Raw genomic sequence first — 14966 nt, forward strand, 5'->3', positions numbered from 1 at the left:
GCCCAACTTTAGTAACCCTACAAACGTCACTGCTGTTTAGTTTTCGGTCTTCATTTATGTTGGAAGTGATAACAAAGCTGTATGTTTGAAATTTTTCAGAAATCTCCCAGTCAGAACATGCTATATCATGTTTAGGTGGAAACTAGCGAGCTAACTTCCTGCTAACTTCTAACTTCTTTAAATTGAATAAATTCTGTTTTCATGGATGCCTGGATGTTAAACTTAATTGCTACACCTGTTACACTTTTATTAAAGATGAAAGAATTTAGACAGTTTTTAACTCTCAGTGATGCTGCAGTGTTCGTTTGACTTTGGGACCTGAAGGACGGAGTTTAGGACCCAGATCACTCCACGAGGCTCCTGACTACAGTAGCCATAATGCTCCGACAATCCATCAAGCGGTGCGGCTTCGTAGCTTACCAAAGTTGTACTGAAACATTTTTGACATAGTTTTGAGCGCCGTGTACCACAAAAAATCAGTTTGAGGTCAGTAAGCACAACCAGAATTCATACATAAGGCGCACTGTCAATTTTTGAGAAAATTAAATAATTCTAAGAGCGCCTTATAGTGTGAAAAATACGGTACTTGTGCTAATGCCTAATGCTGGGTGTTCCATTTAAGGAAATGAATGAATGTGTTAATTGTAGAGATGCCTTTTAAAGAAGCTTTATAGTGATTCACCAAACAGCAAATGCTTTCGACAGCATGTCTGAATCCCTGAGCATTCATTAACAGTTAGACTTCAGATAACACGTCTTGCAGGAGGTTTTCAGACTCATGTATACCTTGCAGTCACAGTTTGATTTTTCTGCTGCATATCTGCGCTTAGGTCACAAGAGCAGCAGCAGCAAATACCTCACTCCCTGAAAAACTCCCACTCTTTTTTCATGTCATGGTCGTACTCTGCCTAAACATGCCAACTGTCCCATAAGCCCTTTATCCCTGATAGGTCTACTCCTTCACCATCACATTTCCCTTTACCTCCAGTGTTTACTGGTGGGGCTCTGCCATGACGTGCCCTAAACACCTTACAGCCATAGCCTCATTCAGTCACATCAGCAGTGGTGGTGTTGAATGTGGTCCATTCAGACTCGGTGTCCCTGGCCCCAATCAGAATAATGCTGCAAAAGTTTTGCAGGAGGTGAAGATCTCCACTCCAAGGCCCGTCCCAGATCCTCCCAGCACACTTTCATTTTTCATGGCTGTCTGGCATCCTCCTTAATACACCTAGTCCAGGTCAGAGACAGGTAAGTTGGCCATTGCATGTAGTAAAAAATGACAAAATCAACCAATGTTCATTATAGACCAACAGCACAGAAGTCCAGTAACAGAACAACACTTGGCCTCCAGCAAGCCCTTCCTCCCCATCAACAAGTTTCTCTGTTATTGCCAACATTAAAAAATGAGGTACCCCAACAGAGTTCCCAGGCGGGATATTTTCCAGCACCCAAGAACTCCCAAAAGCAAAAATTTGGTGCATATGAGCAGAACCCAGTTTCAAAGCAGCCGTCTATAATCTGAAACTCTGGGATGGTTCCAAGGTCCTGTTTCCACTTCAGAGTCTGAAACTACAGGCATTAGTTGTATAAAAAAAAGTATGTTTGCATAAAAGAGGTTCATGAAGATCATATAAACCAAACCCCACAGAAGAGGGGCTTCATGATTTTTCTTTTCCAGCAGACGAAACCTTCGCAGTCATTATTTTCTTTGCTCTGTTTTTGAAAATTCTCAGAAAGCTGTCACGGATTTCTTTGGTTCGTACTCCGTAGATGATAGGGTTGATTGTTGCTGGGAAAAGGATGTACATGAGTCCCATGGAATTGTTGATATCTGTTGGTATGGGGATGTTCAGGTTGTGAGAGAGGAAGGTGATGCTGCCCACCAGGTAAAAACACATCATAACAATGAGGTGAGTGCTGCAGGTGTGAAAAGCTTTCCTGCTGTCTTCACCGGCTGCTGCCGATCGCAAGACCACGCTCAGTATCTTCATATAGGAAAAGAAAATAATTGGTATGTCAGCTCCTACAAAGCAGATGATGACAGCAAGGCCAGCTGCACTGCTCCGGCTTGTGCTGTCACACGCCAGGCTGACCAGCGCCATGTGGTCGCAGTAGCAGTGCTGGATTACGTTGGAACCACAGAACTGCAGAGAACCTGCCAAACCTACGAGCGTCGCCATGACGGAGACGCTGCGCACCAGCGTGAAGAGCACTAGCCTCACCAGCATGGAGGAGTTAATTATTTCATTGTAGCGCAGTGGCCGGCAGATGGCGAAGTAGCGGTCCAGTGCCATTGCCAACAACAGGGTTGACTCCACTGAGGACAGGAAATGAATGAAGAACATTTGAGTCAAGCAGCCCACCAATGAAATCTCATTCCAGTCGAACAGAAAGCCAAGGAGCATGTTGGGGATGATGGTTGTCACAACCAGGATGTCAACAAAGCAGAGCGTGCAAATGAGGAGGTACATGGGGCTGTGCAGTCTCTCCACGCTGCAGATGACGTACACCAGCAGCGAGTTTCCGAGCAGCACCAACAGGTAGGAGGCGCTAAATGGCAGCGCCAACAGCCGGCGGTGTTTCTGCAGCGAGGGAAACCCTCGTAACACAAATGTGCAATGGGAGAAGTTTCTGCTTAGCGGTGCTTCCAACATGGCTCTGGCTTCACCTGCACAGAGACGGCCACACAGAAACAGTCAGCACCACCGTCGCCGAGAGGACACGGGGACTTATCCAAATGCAGTTCTTGCCTGCTAAAATTTTCCACTTCTTCCAAACACAATTACATTTTTAAGGCTGCTGAAAAGATTGCACACACAGTGAGCATACTTCATTTAAATTGGCGGTGGGCACCTCACCGCGCAGTCTGCCTTTACCGACATGTGTGAAAGAATCGGCTGTGCTTAAGTTCACTGAATTTTGGTGCTGTAACCGTAGCTGTAAAACAGTGCAGTATTTTTTTCTTTTAAACAGGTTTTTTTTGGTAAATAATGACCAAAAAAAAAAGGGATTTCTACATAAGTAGTTAGTGCATTGGTTCATCTGGAACTTTTGAAAATGTAAACGGAATACAAAGATTTTAAATCTCACAAACTCGTATTTTACTCACAATAGAACACAGAGGACATATTCCTGATATCTAATTTGATGGCAGCAACACGTCTCAGAGAAGTTAGGATGAGGCAACAAAAGGCCGGAAAAGTAAGAAACAGTGAGAGGAACATTTGATAACTAATTGGCAACAGGTCAGTGACAGGCCTGCAAAAAACTGCAATTTCAGAATAATGTTCTTCAGTTCCAAATTGTCTTTGAACGTCTCGTCATGCACAGGGACAAGGCCGATAACTGTGACCTGTACATTACAACATCAGTGCACGGGCTCAGGAACACTTCAAAAGAACCAGCGAGCAGCTCAGCGTGCAGGTTACTGCTCCATCACACAGAGATGAAGCCACGTGTGACCACGATGGAGAAACAGCACCATGTCCTCTGGACCAAAACTCCTTAAAACAGATCTGAGGTCAGACCCATCCAAACATGGAGGTCCTTAGACTGAAGAGGACGAAGCAGAGCCAGGACTGCTGAGCAGCTGGAATCCTCCATCAGACCATCACACACTGACGTTAGAGAGCAAACATGGACCTGTCCTACTTTTACAGATGTGCTGCTGCCATCACGTAAATAGAATAAAATATGGGTTTCTGAGATTTGCACATCGTTGCATTCTGTGTTTCACCTCAAATTAAACTAGTTTCTATTTTTAAATAGCTGATTAAAAGTACTCTGAGTACTTTGAGCAGAGGTGGGACCAAGTCATTGTTTTGCAAGTCTCAAGTAAGTCTCAAGTCTTTATCCTCAAGTCTCAAGTCAAGTCTCAAGTAATGTCAGGCAAGTCAGAGTCGAGTCTCAAGTCACTGGTGTAAAAGTCCGAGTCAAGTCACAAGTCTGAAACTTTGAATTTCAAGTCCTTTCGAGTCTTTAAAAAAACCCCGAAAAAAAGCATGTTGCAGTTATGCTAAATGTAAATATTAGACCATGTAATTTTAAAATCTGTGTTTTTCTCAACACATGACAAAATAGTGAACTTAGAAAATATACACAAATTGTGAAATTGCACCTCTTTAAAATGCAGCTCAATTAAACTTAGCTCCAAGAATAATTTTCACCGACAGTTCTGAGATAAGCTGCATGTTATTCTTGGATGCGCTTGTAGGACCGGCTTTGAAATCGCATGACAAAAATATCATACACATTAAAAAAAACTGTATCACCAACGTAGCCTGGACAACATTTGCTAGTTAGATGAAGTCAGCTATCTCATCGTAGCATATTTATATGCATATTTATAATCATACGGTTCTTGGAGTGAGTGCATACACTCATGAAGTTTAGTAACTTCAGGTCACTGCAACAAGCCCAGGTACAGTTTACCGACGGATGGGTACAGGACCTTGAAATGCACCGTGTAGAACGAAAGACCATCGTACGTATCATAAGTTTACCAGTCTCACAAATCGTCTTCATAAATACACATTCGTTAACCGTTTATTAATAGGACCTTTGAGCTCAACGGTAATTAATTAGTAGTGGAAATAATTTCTGGTACCCATCACAGAAATGTAGCAGTAACAACAATATTGTATGCTGTAATCGTACTGGGCAATTAGTGATACAAAAAACCTGTTTTATCCTGTGAATAAAAGTATATGTTTTTGTCAATGTACCATAATAACAGAAGCGAAACGCAATATTGTGTCAGGACAATTCACTATTTATGCACAATAAACAAAGGAGCATAGCGCGACCATTTCTGTTCAGCGCCAGACTTGCTTGTAACCTATATCACCAATTATGTTATGAAAATGACGTATTAACTACAACAGCAGACTGACCTTCGTGTAAATGCTTGGAGCAGACTAACCTGTGAGCTGGAGTGTTCTGAGACGTTATATTTGATCTTTGAATGGCTGCAATCCAGGCCACCCGTCGCGTCTTTGTCACTTCGGAAACATGGCTCGAACAATTTCTCTTCAACGACGTAATCCGATAACAACCGATCTCTTTACCCGTCGGCTTCCCGTGGCTGTCATGCGACCGGCTATTGTAGTTAATAATACAACAGCTTCTTGACATTTTTGTGTTTCTTTTTTATCGCTGTGTGACTGATTTTAATTGAAAGCCTGCGTGCGCTAGTACCTCTTGCCACGAGTTCCCAGAATCCTTTGCGGTTCTACCCGTGAATGACGTCACATTTTCAATCTCTATATAATATGCATGTTAAATTTTATATTTGGGGTAAAATATCAAGTCTTTTCAAGTAAACCGGTTCAAGTCCAATTCAAGTCCCAAGTCATTGGTGTAAAAGTCCAAGTCAAGTCACAAGTCTTAGAACATTTTTTCAAGTCAAGTCTAAAGTCATAAAATTAATGACTCGAGTCTGACTCGAGTCCAAGTCATGTGACTCGAGTCCACACCTCTGACTTTGAGAACTGTCTCAGTGTTTGGACTCTAACCAAAATATTTTTTTAAATCCAAACACTGGTTTTAAAAAGCAAACAAAAGCGAGAAGAAAGAGAAAACAAGATCTTTCTTACCTGCAGCGCTGGTTTAACGTCAGGAAAAACCCGGTCTTTTCTCAAGTCATCTTATAGCCAGTTGCTCATGTCCCACTGAAAGGCTGACCTCAAACACAGCACCGCTGTGATTGGCTCAAAGCAGCTTGTGGCAGTGTAAAGGTCCCTGAGCCCATCGGTCTCCGGAGGTTTGTCAGGGTGTGGGTCTGTTAGGACAACGAGCAGAGACATGTGGGACAACCTGACGCGACTCTGAATCTGGTGATTTTTGTGCACACGCACTTCTGACGTGTTTTTCACTGAATACCAGATTCAGTTTTTTTTTTAAAACTCCAGCGCAATGTCTGTTTTATAAGGCCGATACATATTCTGATTCTCGTGTGATAAACACTGAGTTAACAAACTTTAAGTTAAGTTCCTAATCACATTTTATGTTTGCTAGCATGTGCAAAAATAAATAAATACTTAAATGTTCTTCAGAAAGAAAATAACTATTATATAAGTGATTATATCTTTCCTCCTACGATGAAAAGCTGCAGCGTGATATTATTTCCTGCTCTGATATTGAATTCAGAGGAGCGCAGATGTTTCCTCTGAGGTTTATCTAATTTGACTGTTGCTCCTTCCTTCAGGTATTTCATCTGTATATTTGTTCCCATTTTCCTTTTGAAGCTAATTGGTCCCGAGGTCAGTACAACAGAATTTGGCTTCCTTTGAGAAGAACACAGGGATTAATTATCGGGGCTGCTTAATTGGCTCTTTCTGTCACACTACTGGGAATCTCAGAGCTGCAGCTCTAATCAACACCGGCCTGAACACCATGTGATCATGCAGAGACCAAACATCAGAAAAATGAATAAGTTGACATATGAGCATAATGAAAGGCCAAAGATAGTTTGGATAGAGTTTGATGGCGTTAAGATGACTTTATTAAGACAAAAGACAAAACAACGATTTACCTGTTAGCATGCATCGAAAAATCAATAACCAAATATAACTTCAAGTTTATTAAAAATGATAACAGCTTAACATTAAATGGTTTTTCTACCAGAACCTCAAACAACAACATGCGATATTTGATGTGATCTGATGCTATGGTGTTCATTTCAGGACATCCTCAGGTCTCAGGAAAAACGCCATCTAAGCCATCTTATGTTTAGTGAAAGTATTAAAGTTCGCTGCTGTTTGGTTATTGTAGAACATCTGACTAATATTGTTCGTTAATGCTGCTTTCATATACCTGTTCCAAGTAGTACGCTGTGCACGCACGCAGTGAGACAGCGCGAAGGTGAGACCCGCCCCCCCGCGGGAGTGAAGTTGCTTACATGTAATGGCTGCTCGGTTACGTAGTAAAACAAAGCTTGCTAGTAATCACGAATCCAGAGTCATTACTGAACATAAAACATGGTGTCAGAAGTTGTGGTTTGGTCGTGTGCTACAGCCCTGCCAAGCTGTCAGGGTAACGTTTTCTCAGCACTTTGCGGACGAAGCAAACAACCAGCTAGCGTTGCTTGGCTATCGTAGCAAAGGCTATTAAGCATCAACGACCACGTCAGACGGATTCCATAGGCCAGAACCTTTGGTGTTCAGTGGAAACATCGCCGAGAAGTGGTGTGTATTCGAGCAGGAATACGACATATTCATAGCTGCTGCTCATTCCGATAAGGATGTTCGAACTAGAGCGTTCATCCTGCTAAACCTGGCCGGCTCTGAAGCCATCGAGCGGGAGTGCGCCTTCGTTTATGCACCTGCTGTGCACGTGGGGGAAGGAGAACACAGACGATTGGTGACCGAAGCAGAATCGAGAGAAGACCCGGAATGTCTCAAGTGCAAATTTCGGGAACTGTGTAATCCCCAAACAAACATAACAATGGAAAGGCACAAGTTTAACACCAGAAACCAACGACCAGATGAAACAATTGAGTCTTACGTGAGCGACTTGAAAAATAAGGCAGGCAGTTTCAGATTTGGCCAGCTTAAAGACGAGCTATCAGAGACAGACTCGTTTGTGGTATAAATAGTGACAGCATGAGAAAGCAACTGCTGCGCGACAGTGACCTAACTTTGAGCAAAGCAATTGAAATGTGCCAGATATTCGAGCAGACAGATCAACATACAAAACTCTAGCAGCTCCAAAACAAATTGTCATGGTCCGGGTCAGCGGCCGTGTGAAGAGTGGAAAGGAGGACTCAAATGATGATCCAAGATGGCGCGGCCACGTCCAGACGCCTTCCTGACCGCTCCGCTCCGACTATCCACTTTTCTTGTTTTTTACTTATTTTTTGCTCTGGTTTACATCCCAAAATCCTCTAGTCTTATAGTATACGACAGCGGATCACTTGTAAACGTCGGTGCCAAGGTTGCACATCTAATCATGGACACTTTTAAACCTGACCCTTCCTGGCCGCCAGAGATTCTACGCGGCGCGGAGAACAACAAAGGACGGGCCGCTCATCCGAGGCGCAGAACAAAGAAGCGCCGGGGAAAACGCGCTGGTATTAGGAACAGACTGAGACAGCAGGCGCATTGCGCACCACTGCCCAGTATCCTACTGGCCAATGTACAATCCATGGAGAACAAGCTCGATGACCTAAGAGCAAGGGTCACCTTCCAACGTGACATGAGGGACTGCAACATTCTGTGCTTCACGGAGACATGGCTGTCCCCCACCGTGCCGGACCAGGCCGTAACTCCGTCGGATTCATTCTTTGTGCTCCGCGCGGACAGAACGGCAGAGTCGAACAAAACCAAAGGTGGAGGAGTGTGTTTCATGGTAAACAGAAAGTGGTGTGATGCCAGGAGTATTTCTACTCTCTCCAGCGGCTGCTCGCCACATCTGGAGTTCCTGAGCATTAAGTGCCGCCCTTTCTATCTGCCCCGTGAGTTCACCTCAGTCATCGCCACGGCGGTCTACATCCCACCCCAAGCGGACACAAGTATGGCTTTGTCCGAATTACATGATGTGCTGAGCTCGCTTCAAAACAAGGACCCGGGCGCAGCCCTCATTGTAGCAGGAGACTTTAACAAAGCGAACCTCAGACAAGTCATGCCAAACTTTTACCAGCATGTCTCGTGTCCAACGAGAGGGGATCGGATTTTGGATCACTGCTACACGCCATACAAGCAGGGCTACAAAGCTGTCTCACACCCGGCTTTTGGGAAGTCTGACCACAACGCCATCTTCCTCATTCCCCAGTATAAACAAAGCATACGGAGGGAAGACGTGACCACGAAGGAAGTAAAACGGTGGACTGCCCAATCAGAAGCTACGCTACAGGACGCACTCAACGACGTAGACTGGGACATGTTCAGAGCATGCGCAGTCGACATCAACTAGTTTACGGAAGTAGCAGTATGCTTCGTCAATATGCTAGCGGAGGAGATTATCCCCACTGCGAGAGTCACTACATTCCCAAACCAGAAACCGTGGATGGACAGATCGATCCGCACTGCAGTAAACGCCAGGACCGCCTCCTACAACGCGGGTCTCGCCACTGGCGATATGAGCGCCTACAAAGCGGCCTCATACGGCGCGCGGCGCGCGGTGAGAGATGCCAAACGCCGGTACCGGGAACGTGTGGAGTCCCGCTTCCACCAGGGCGACACACGGAGTATGTGGCACGGACTACGCACCATTACGGACTACAAAGCCAGGGACACTGCGCCGATCAATGCCGACTCTGCATTCACCAACGAGCTGAATCGGTTCTACGCCCATTTCGAGGTTAGCCAGGCGGCTAATGCTATCTACCGCCTGACTACCGAGGACAGTGACGTCATCAGCGAGAGACCGGTGACCAGCATCGCGGAGCATGACGTCCGAGCGGCACTGAGGAGAGTGAACACAAGGAAAGCGGCGGGGCCAGACGGCATCACCGGCCGTCTGCTGCGCTGCTGTGCTGACCAGCTAGCAGGTGTGTTCACTTACATCTTCAACGAGTCCCTGGCGAAGTCTGTGGTCCCCACATGCTTCAAAAGATCCACCATCATCCCTGTGCCCAAGAACAGCAAACCCTCATCCCTGAACGATTACCGGCCAGTTGCACTGACCTCGGTAGTAATGAAGGTGTTTGAGAGGCTGCTGAAGAACATCATCTCCTCCTCCATCCCAGACACCACAGATCCGCTGCAGTTCGCCTACAGATCCAACAGATCCACAGAGGATGCCATCGCCCACGTCCTACACACCACTCTCAGCCACGTGGACAAGAAACAGGGTAACTATGTGCGAATGCTGTTTGTTGATTACAGTTCAGCGTTTAACACAATAGTGCCCTGCAGACTGTTCACAAAGCTGAGGGATCTGGGACTTAACAGCCGTCTGTGTGCATGGGTGTTGGACTTCCTCACTGGCAGAACTCAGGTGGTGAGGGTGGGCAGGTGCTTCTCCAACAGCATCACCATCAACACAGGAGCACCTCAGGGATGTGTCCTCTCGCCACTGCTCTACTCCCTCTACACTTCAGACTGTGTGGCCACCCATGGCTCCAACACCATTGTGAAGTTTGCTGACGACACAGTGGTGTTGGGTGCCATCTCCAACAACGATGAGACGGCCTACATGGATGAAGTGAAGAATCTGGCATCGTGGTGCCAGGACAACCACCTCCAGCTGAACGTCAGCAAGACCAAGGAGCTGGTGGTGGACTTCAGAAGGGGTCAGCACAGAGACTACAAGCCCATCATCATCAATGGAGCTCCAGTGGAGAGGGTGCAGTCCTTCAAGTATCTTGGTGTCCACATCTCCTCAGACCTGACATGGGCTGCCCACATTCAGGTCCAGACCAAAAAGGCTAGGCAGCGCCTGTATCACCTACGACAACTGAGGAAGTTCAGGGTCTCTCCAAAGATCCTCAGGATTTTCTATACAGGCGCTGTGGAGAGCATCCTCACACAGAACATGACATCGTGGTTCGGGAACAGCTGTGTGAAGGACCAAAAAGCTCTCCAGAGAGTGATCCGTACAGCAGAACGCTGCTGCAGGATTGCTCTCCCCCCGCTTCAGGACACCTACACCAGGAGATGCCGGACTAGAGCAGCGCAGATACTGAAGGACCCGTCCCATCCTGGCAACAAACTGTTCCAACTTCTGCAATCTGGTAGAAGGTTCCGCATCTTCCGGGCAAGGACAGAGAGACTCAAGAGGAGCTTCTATCCCCAAGCCATCCGTGCCCTAAACACACACACCCGCCCTCTCAAATCATCTATAATTGACTGAGTCAGGACTCTTCCAGACACTAAACCAAGGCACAATGTACATTCCAATTCCTTTAATTTTAAATATGTTTATATTGTCTATCCTGTAAAATAGTCAGATATCTATTCATATTAATGTACAGAATTCACCTGCTTGCTGCTACTACTGCACATTCACCCAGTGTATATACTATATGTGTGTATATATATATATATATATATATATATATATATATATATATATATATAATGTTCTTCCTCTACACCCCCCCCCCCCCCCCCCAATTTTTGCACATGTCGAGGAGTGTGTCAGGCTACATTTCACTGTGTGTTATACTTGTATAACTATGCATGTGACAAATAATAAAGAACCTACAACCTTGAACCTTGAACCTTGAAATGCAGCACTTACTCAGATATGAAGGCGATTTATTGACAATACCAAACATAAAGTGGAGATGGCAAAACAGAACTAAGGATGAACTAAACTGGGCGAAACTACACAAAGGAGTGGCAAACCTGAACATGAAGGGAGAACAGCAGGGAGAGCACGCAGGGGATTTCACAGGGTATAAACACAGACAACGCGACGAGGAGCAGAGGAAAACACACACTATAAGTACACAGAGAGACACTGGGAAATCACACACAGGTGGGGGAAACAGCTGGACCTGATTAACCTGACGAGACAGGGGAACACTAACACCAGGGACCAATAGAGGGAGCACAAACCCAGAACCCAGTATCTAAAATCCCAAACACAAACCATCCTAAAACAGCCACGAATAATAATGAAAGTAATAACAATAAAGAACATAAACACAAAGTCACTGAGCCATGGCCACAGGACCATGACAGTACCCCCCCCTCAAGGGCTGGCCCCCGACAGCCACAGAAACACACCACCAGATCCGGGCGGGCGGCAGGGGGCCCAGGACGGAGGGATCGGGCCATGACCAAAGATGGAGGCCCCAGAGTCCCAAAAAAAGGCACACAAAACTCACAGGGGAGCAGAGTCCGAAACACAGTTCAGGTGGCCGGCCCGGGGCCCGATAACACAGGAGGCCAGGATGGGACAGTTCAGGAGGCCGGCCACGAAGAAGGCCGTGGTGGCGCGCAAAAGGTCCAGGAGGCCGGCCGTGCAGAAGGCAACGGCGGTCCGGGGGCCGGCCGTGCGGAAGGCAACGGCGGCTACTCAGGCGAAGAGGGTCCGGGGGCCGGCCGTGCGGAAGGCAACGGCGGCCGCTCAGGCAATGGCGGTCCGGGGGCCGGCCGTGCGGAAGGCAACGGCGGCCAGTCAGGCGACGGCGCCCGGCCAGTAGCCTAGCCAGTGGTCTAGAAAACGGCCGTTTAGCTCCAGACCCAAACGAGGCCGGGCCAGGCGAGGCTGAAGGCACGGAAGCCGGGGCTGCAGCAGGCGAAGATGATGAAGCCGCCGCAGGCGAAGATGATGAAGACGCTGCTGCAGGCGATGATGCGGACACGAAGGCTGGACCAGACGAGGATGCAGACACGAAGGCTGGACCAGACGAGGATCCAGACACGAAGGCTGGACCAGACGAGGATGCAGACACGAAGGCTGGACCAGACGAGGGTGAAGCTGGGCCGGGCGAGGACGAAGCTGTAGCTGAAGCCGGGCCAGGCGAGGATGAAGCTGACGCTGAAACTGGACCAGGCGAAGCTGACGCTGGAGCTGAAGCTGGACCAGGCGAGGCTGAAGCTGAGGATGAAGCTGGACCAGGCGAGGATGAAGCTGGACCAGGCGAGGATGAAGCTGGACCAGGTGAGGCTGAAGCTGAAGCTGGACCAGGCGAGGATGAAGCTGGGCCAGGCGAGGCTGAAGCTGAAGCTGGGCCAGGCGAGGATGAAGCTGGGCCAGGTGAGGATGAAGCCGGGCCAGGTGAGGATGGGTCCTCAGGCTGAGGTGTGGCCGTAGCAGGCGGTAGCACTGCCGGTGGTGGTACTGCAGGAGGCGGTGCTGCAGCCACAGGTGGAGAAGCAGCCACAGGTGGAGAAGCAGCCACAGGAGGCCGGACGGGCTCCTCGGGCCCCCCAGCCGACGTGGCAGCCGGTGTGGCATGAGGCCGGACGGGCTCCTCGGGCCCCCCAGCCGACGTGGCAGTCGGTGTGGCATGAAGCTGGACGGGCTCCTCGGGCCCCCCAGCGGGCGAAACAGGAGGCTGGACGGGCTCCTCGGGGCCCCCAGCGAAAACAGCCGCAGAACCAGCGGGCACCGGGGCCTCCGGCACACACAAAACAAAACCAGTAGGCACGTGGGCCTCCGGCACACATGAAACAAAACCAGTAGGCACGTGGGCCTCCGGCACACATGAAACAAAACCAGTAGGCACATGGGCCTCCGGCACACATACGGAGGGCTGCAGCTGCGCAGAGCACTGACCCTGCTCAGGCAGTGACAGCCCGGTGCAGTTCACAGCTGGCATCTTGGCCTCCAGGGGTCCAGAGTAAGCTGAGGGCAGTAACCCAGCCTCTGAGGAAGCCCCGGAGTGAGCAACAGTCTCTAATGTTGCCAGCTTTTGAGGAACAGGTCCGTTGTAAAACAGTTCATCTCCCTGCTTAGAAACAGCGGTGGAAAAACAGTGTGAATATTGTGACTCAGCCATTAACTGAACTATGGGTTGTAGCGATGCTAGCGGTGGTGGTGGCTGAGTGGCTAACTGGAGCGGCGGCAGAACAGGTAATTGTGGCCTTAGGGAGGCTAACGGTTGAGCTACAGACCGGGAAGCTTGTGGCTGGACACAGAACTGAGCCGGAGAATGGCGAAAAAGTCCTGGCTCAGAAGGGGCGGCAGAGACACAGTCTGTCAGTTTTGCAGAGGGTTTGTAGACGCCCACTTGGGAAGGATCCGTTACCACGAAGGTAGGTAAGCGATCCATACTGTCTCTCATCCCGCTCTGAATAGCCCCAGAAAACAAAGTCCCGGAATCTGGGGAAGCCAAAGCGTCCCGCTCACTCACCGCATCGGGCTGCTCGAAAGGGAATGCAGACGGGGGGTGAAGTCCAAGATCCAAAAGGAGAAACTCCCGCTCCCACGAACAAAGCGAGCCTAGAAGCCATGGGAGACCGGTCACCAGACGCTGTAGCCGCCTCTCTATAGCGCGCTGGGACGTGCCACCCGGGTTTTCCAGCCACAGGTCGATAAGCTCCTGTGTGGCATCGATTAGATTCTCCCGTAGCTCCTTGGACGGGTTAAGCGCTGCTGGGTCCATCTCGTGGTCGCGTCGTACTGTCACGGTCCGGGTCAGCGGCCGTGTGAAGAGTGGAAGGAGGACTCAAATGCAGCACTTACTCAGATATGAAGGCGATTTATTGACAATACCAAACATAAAGTGGAGATGGCAAAACAGAACTAAGGATGAACTAAACTGGGCGAAACTACACAAAGGAGTGGCAAACCTGAACATGAAGGGAGAACAGCAGGGAGAGGATGCAGGGGATTTCACAGGGTATAAACACAGACGACGCGACGAGGAGCAGAGGAAAACACACACTATAAGTACCACAGAGAGACACTGGGAAATCACACACAGGTGGGGGAAACAGCTGGACCTGATTAACCTGACGAGACAGGGGAACACTAACACCAGGGACCAATAGAGGGAGCACAAACCCAGAACCCAGTGTCTAAAATCCCAAACACAAACCATCCCAAAACAGCCACGAATAATAATGAAAGTAATAACAATAAAGAACATAAACACAAAGTCACTGAGCCATGGCCACAGGACCATGACACAAATGGCCGCAAAGGTGGATACCTTGCATCACATTATAAAGAAAAACATCTACACAAAGTCAAGACGAAGACAGGCAATGAGCGTGCAACACAACCAGAACATAGGCCCGCTCACGCAATAACAAACTGCAACAACTGCCACGAGGCAAAAAGAGACAAATGCCCAGCATATGGCCAGCAATGCCATAAGTGCCAAAAATGGAATCACCTCCAGAAATGCTGCAAGTCATCACAAACACGGCAATTCAAAAAGAGACCCGTTAACCACATTGAGATGCAAGCGCCTAGCAGTGATGAGGAAATGTTCTATGTGAATGGAATTAATATAGACACTATAAACCCCTGCTTTCCATACAAGAATGACATTTTCACCATGGTGCATATTAATGGAAAACCCATAGAGCTCAAGGTGGACATGTAATGTCATGCCGGCTGACCTT

General features: G+C 48.2%; 1 protein-coding gene across 1 annotated transcript; it reads right to left on the minus strand.

Annotated features, from left to right (window-relative positions):
• Positions 1-1658: 1658 nt before the first annotated feature.
• LOC146694738 (olfactory receptor 51E2-like) lies at positions 1659-2654 on the minus strand. Its single transcript, XM_085431034.1, has one exon. It carries the CDS (start codon positions 2652-2654, stop codon positions 1659-1661), a length of 996 nt encoding a protein of 331 aa, XP_085287160.1.
• Positions 2655-14966: the final 12312 nt, after the last annotated feature.

Source organism: Copadichromis virginalis, linkage group LG14, assembly GCF_057382275.1.
Source record: "Copadichromis virginalis isolate Kocher_CV1m ecotype Utaka linkage group LG14, C_Virginalis_male_GT1.1, whole genome shotgun sequence".
Classification (NCBI taxonomy): domain Eukaryota; kingdom Metazoa; phylum Chordata; class Actinopteri; order Cichliformes; family Cichlidae; genus Copadichromis; species Copadichromis virginalis.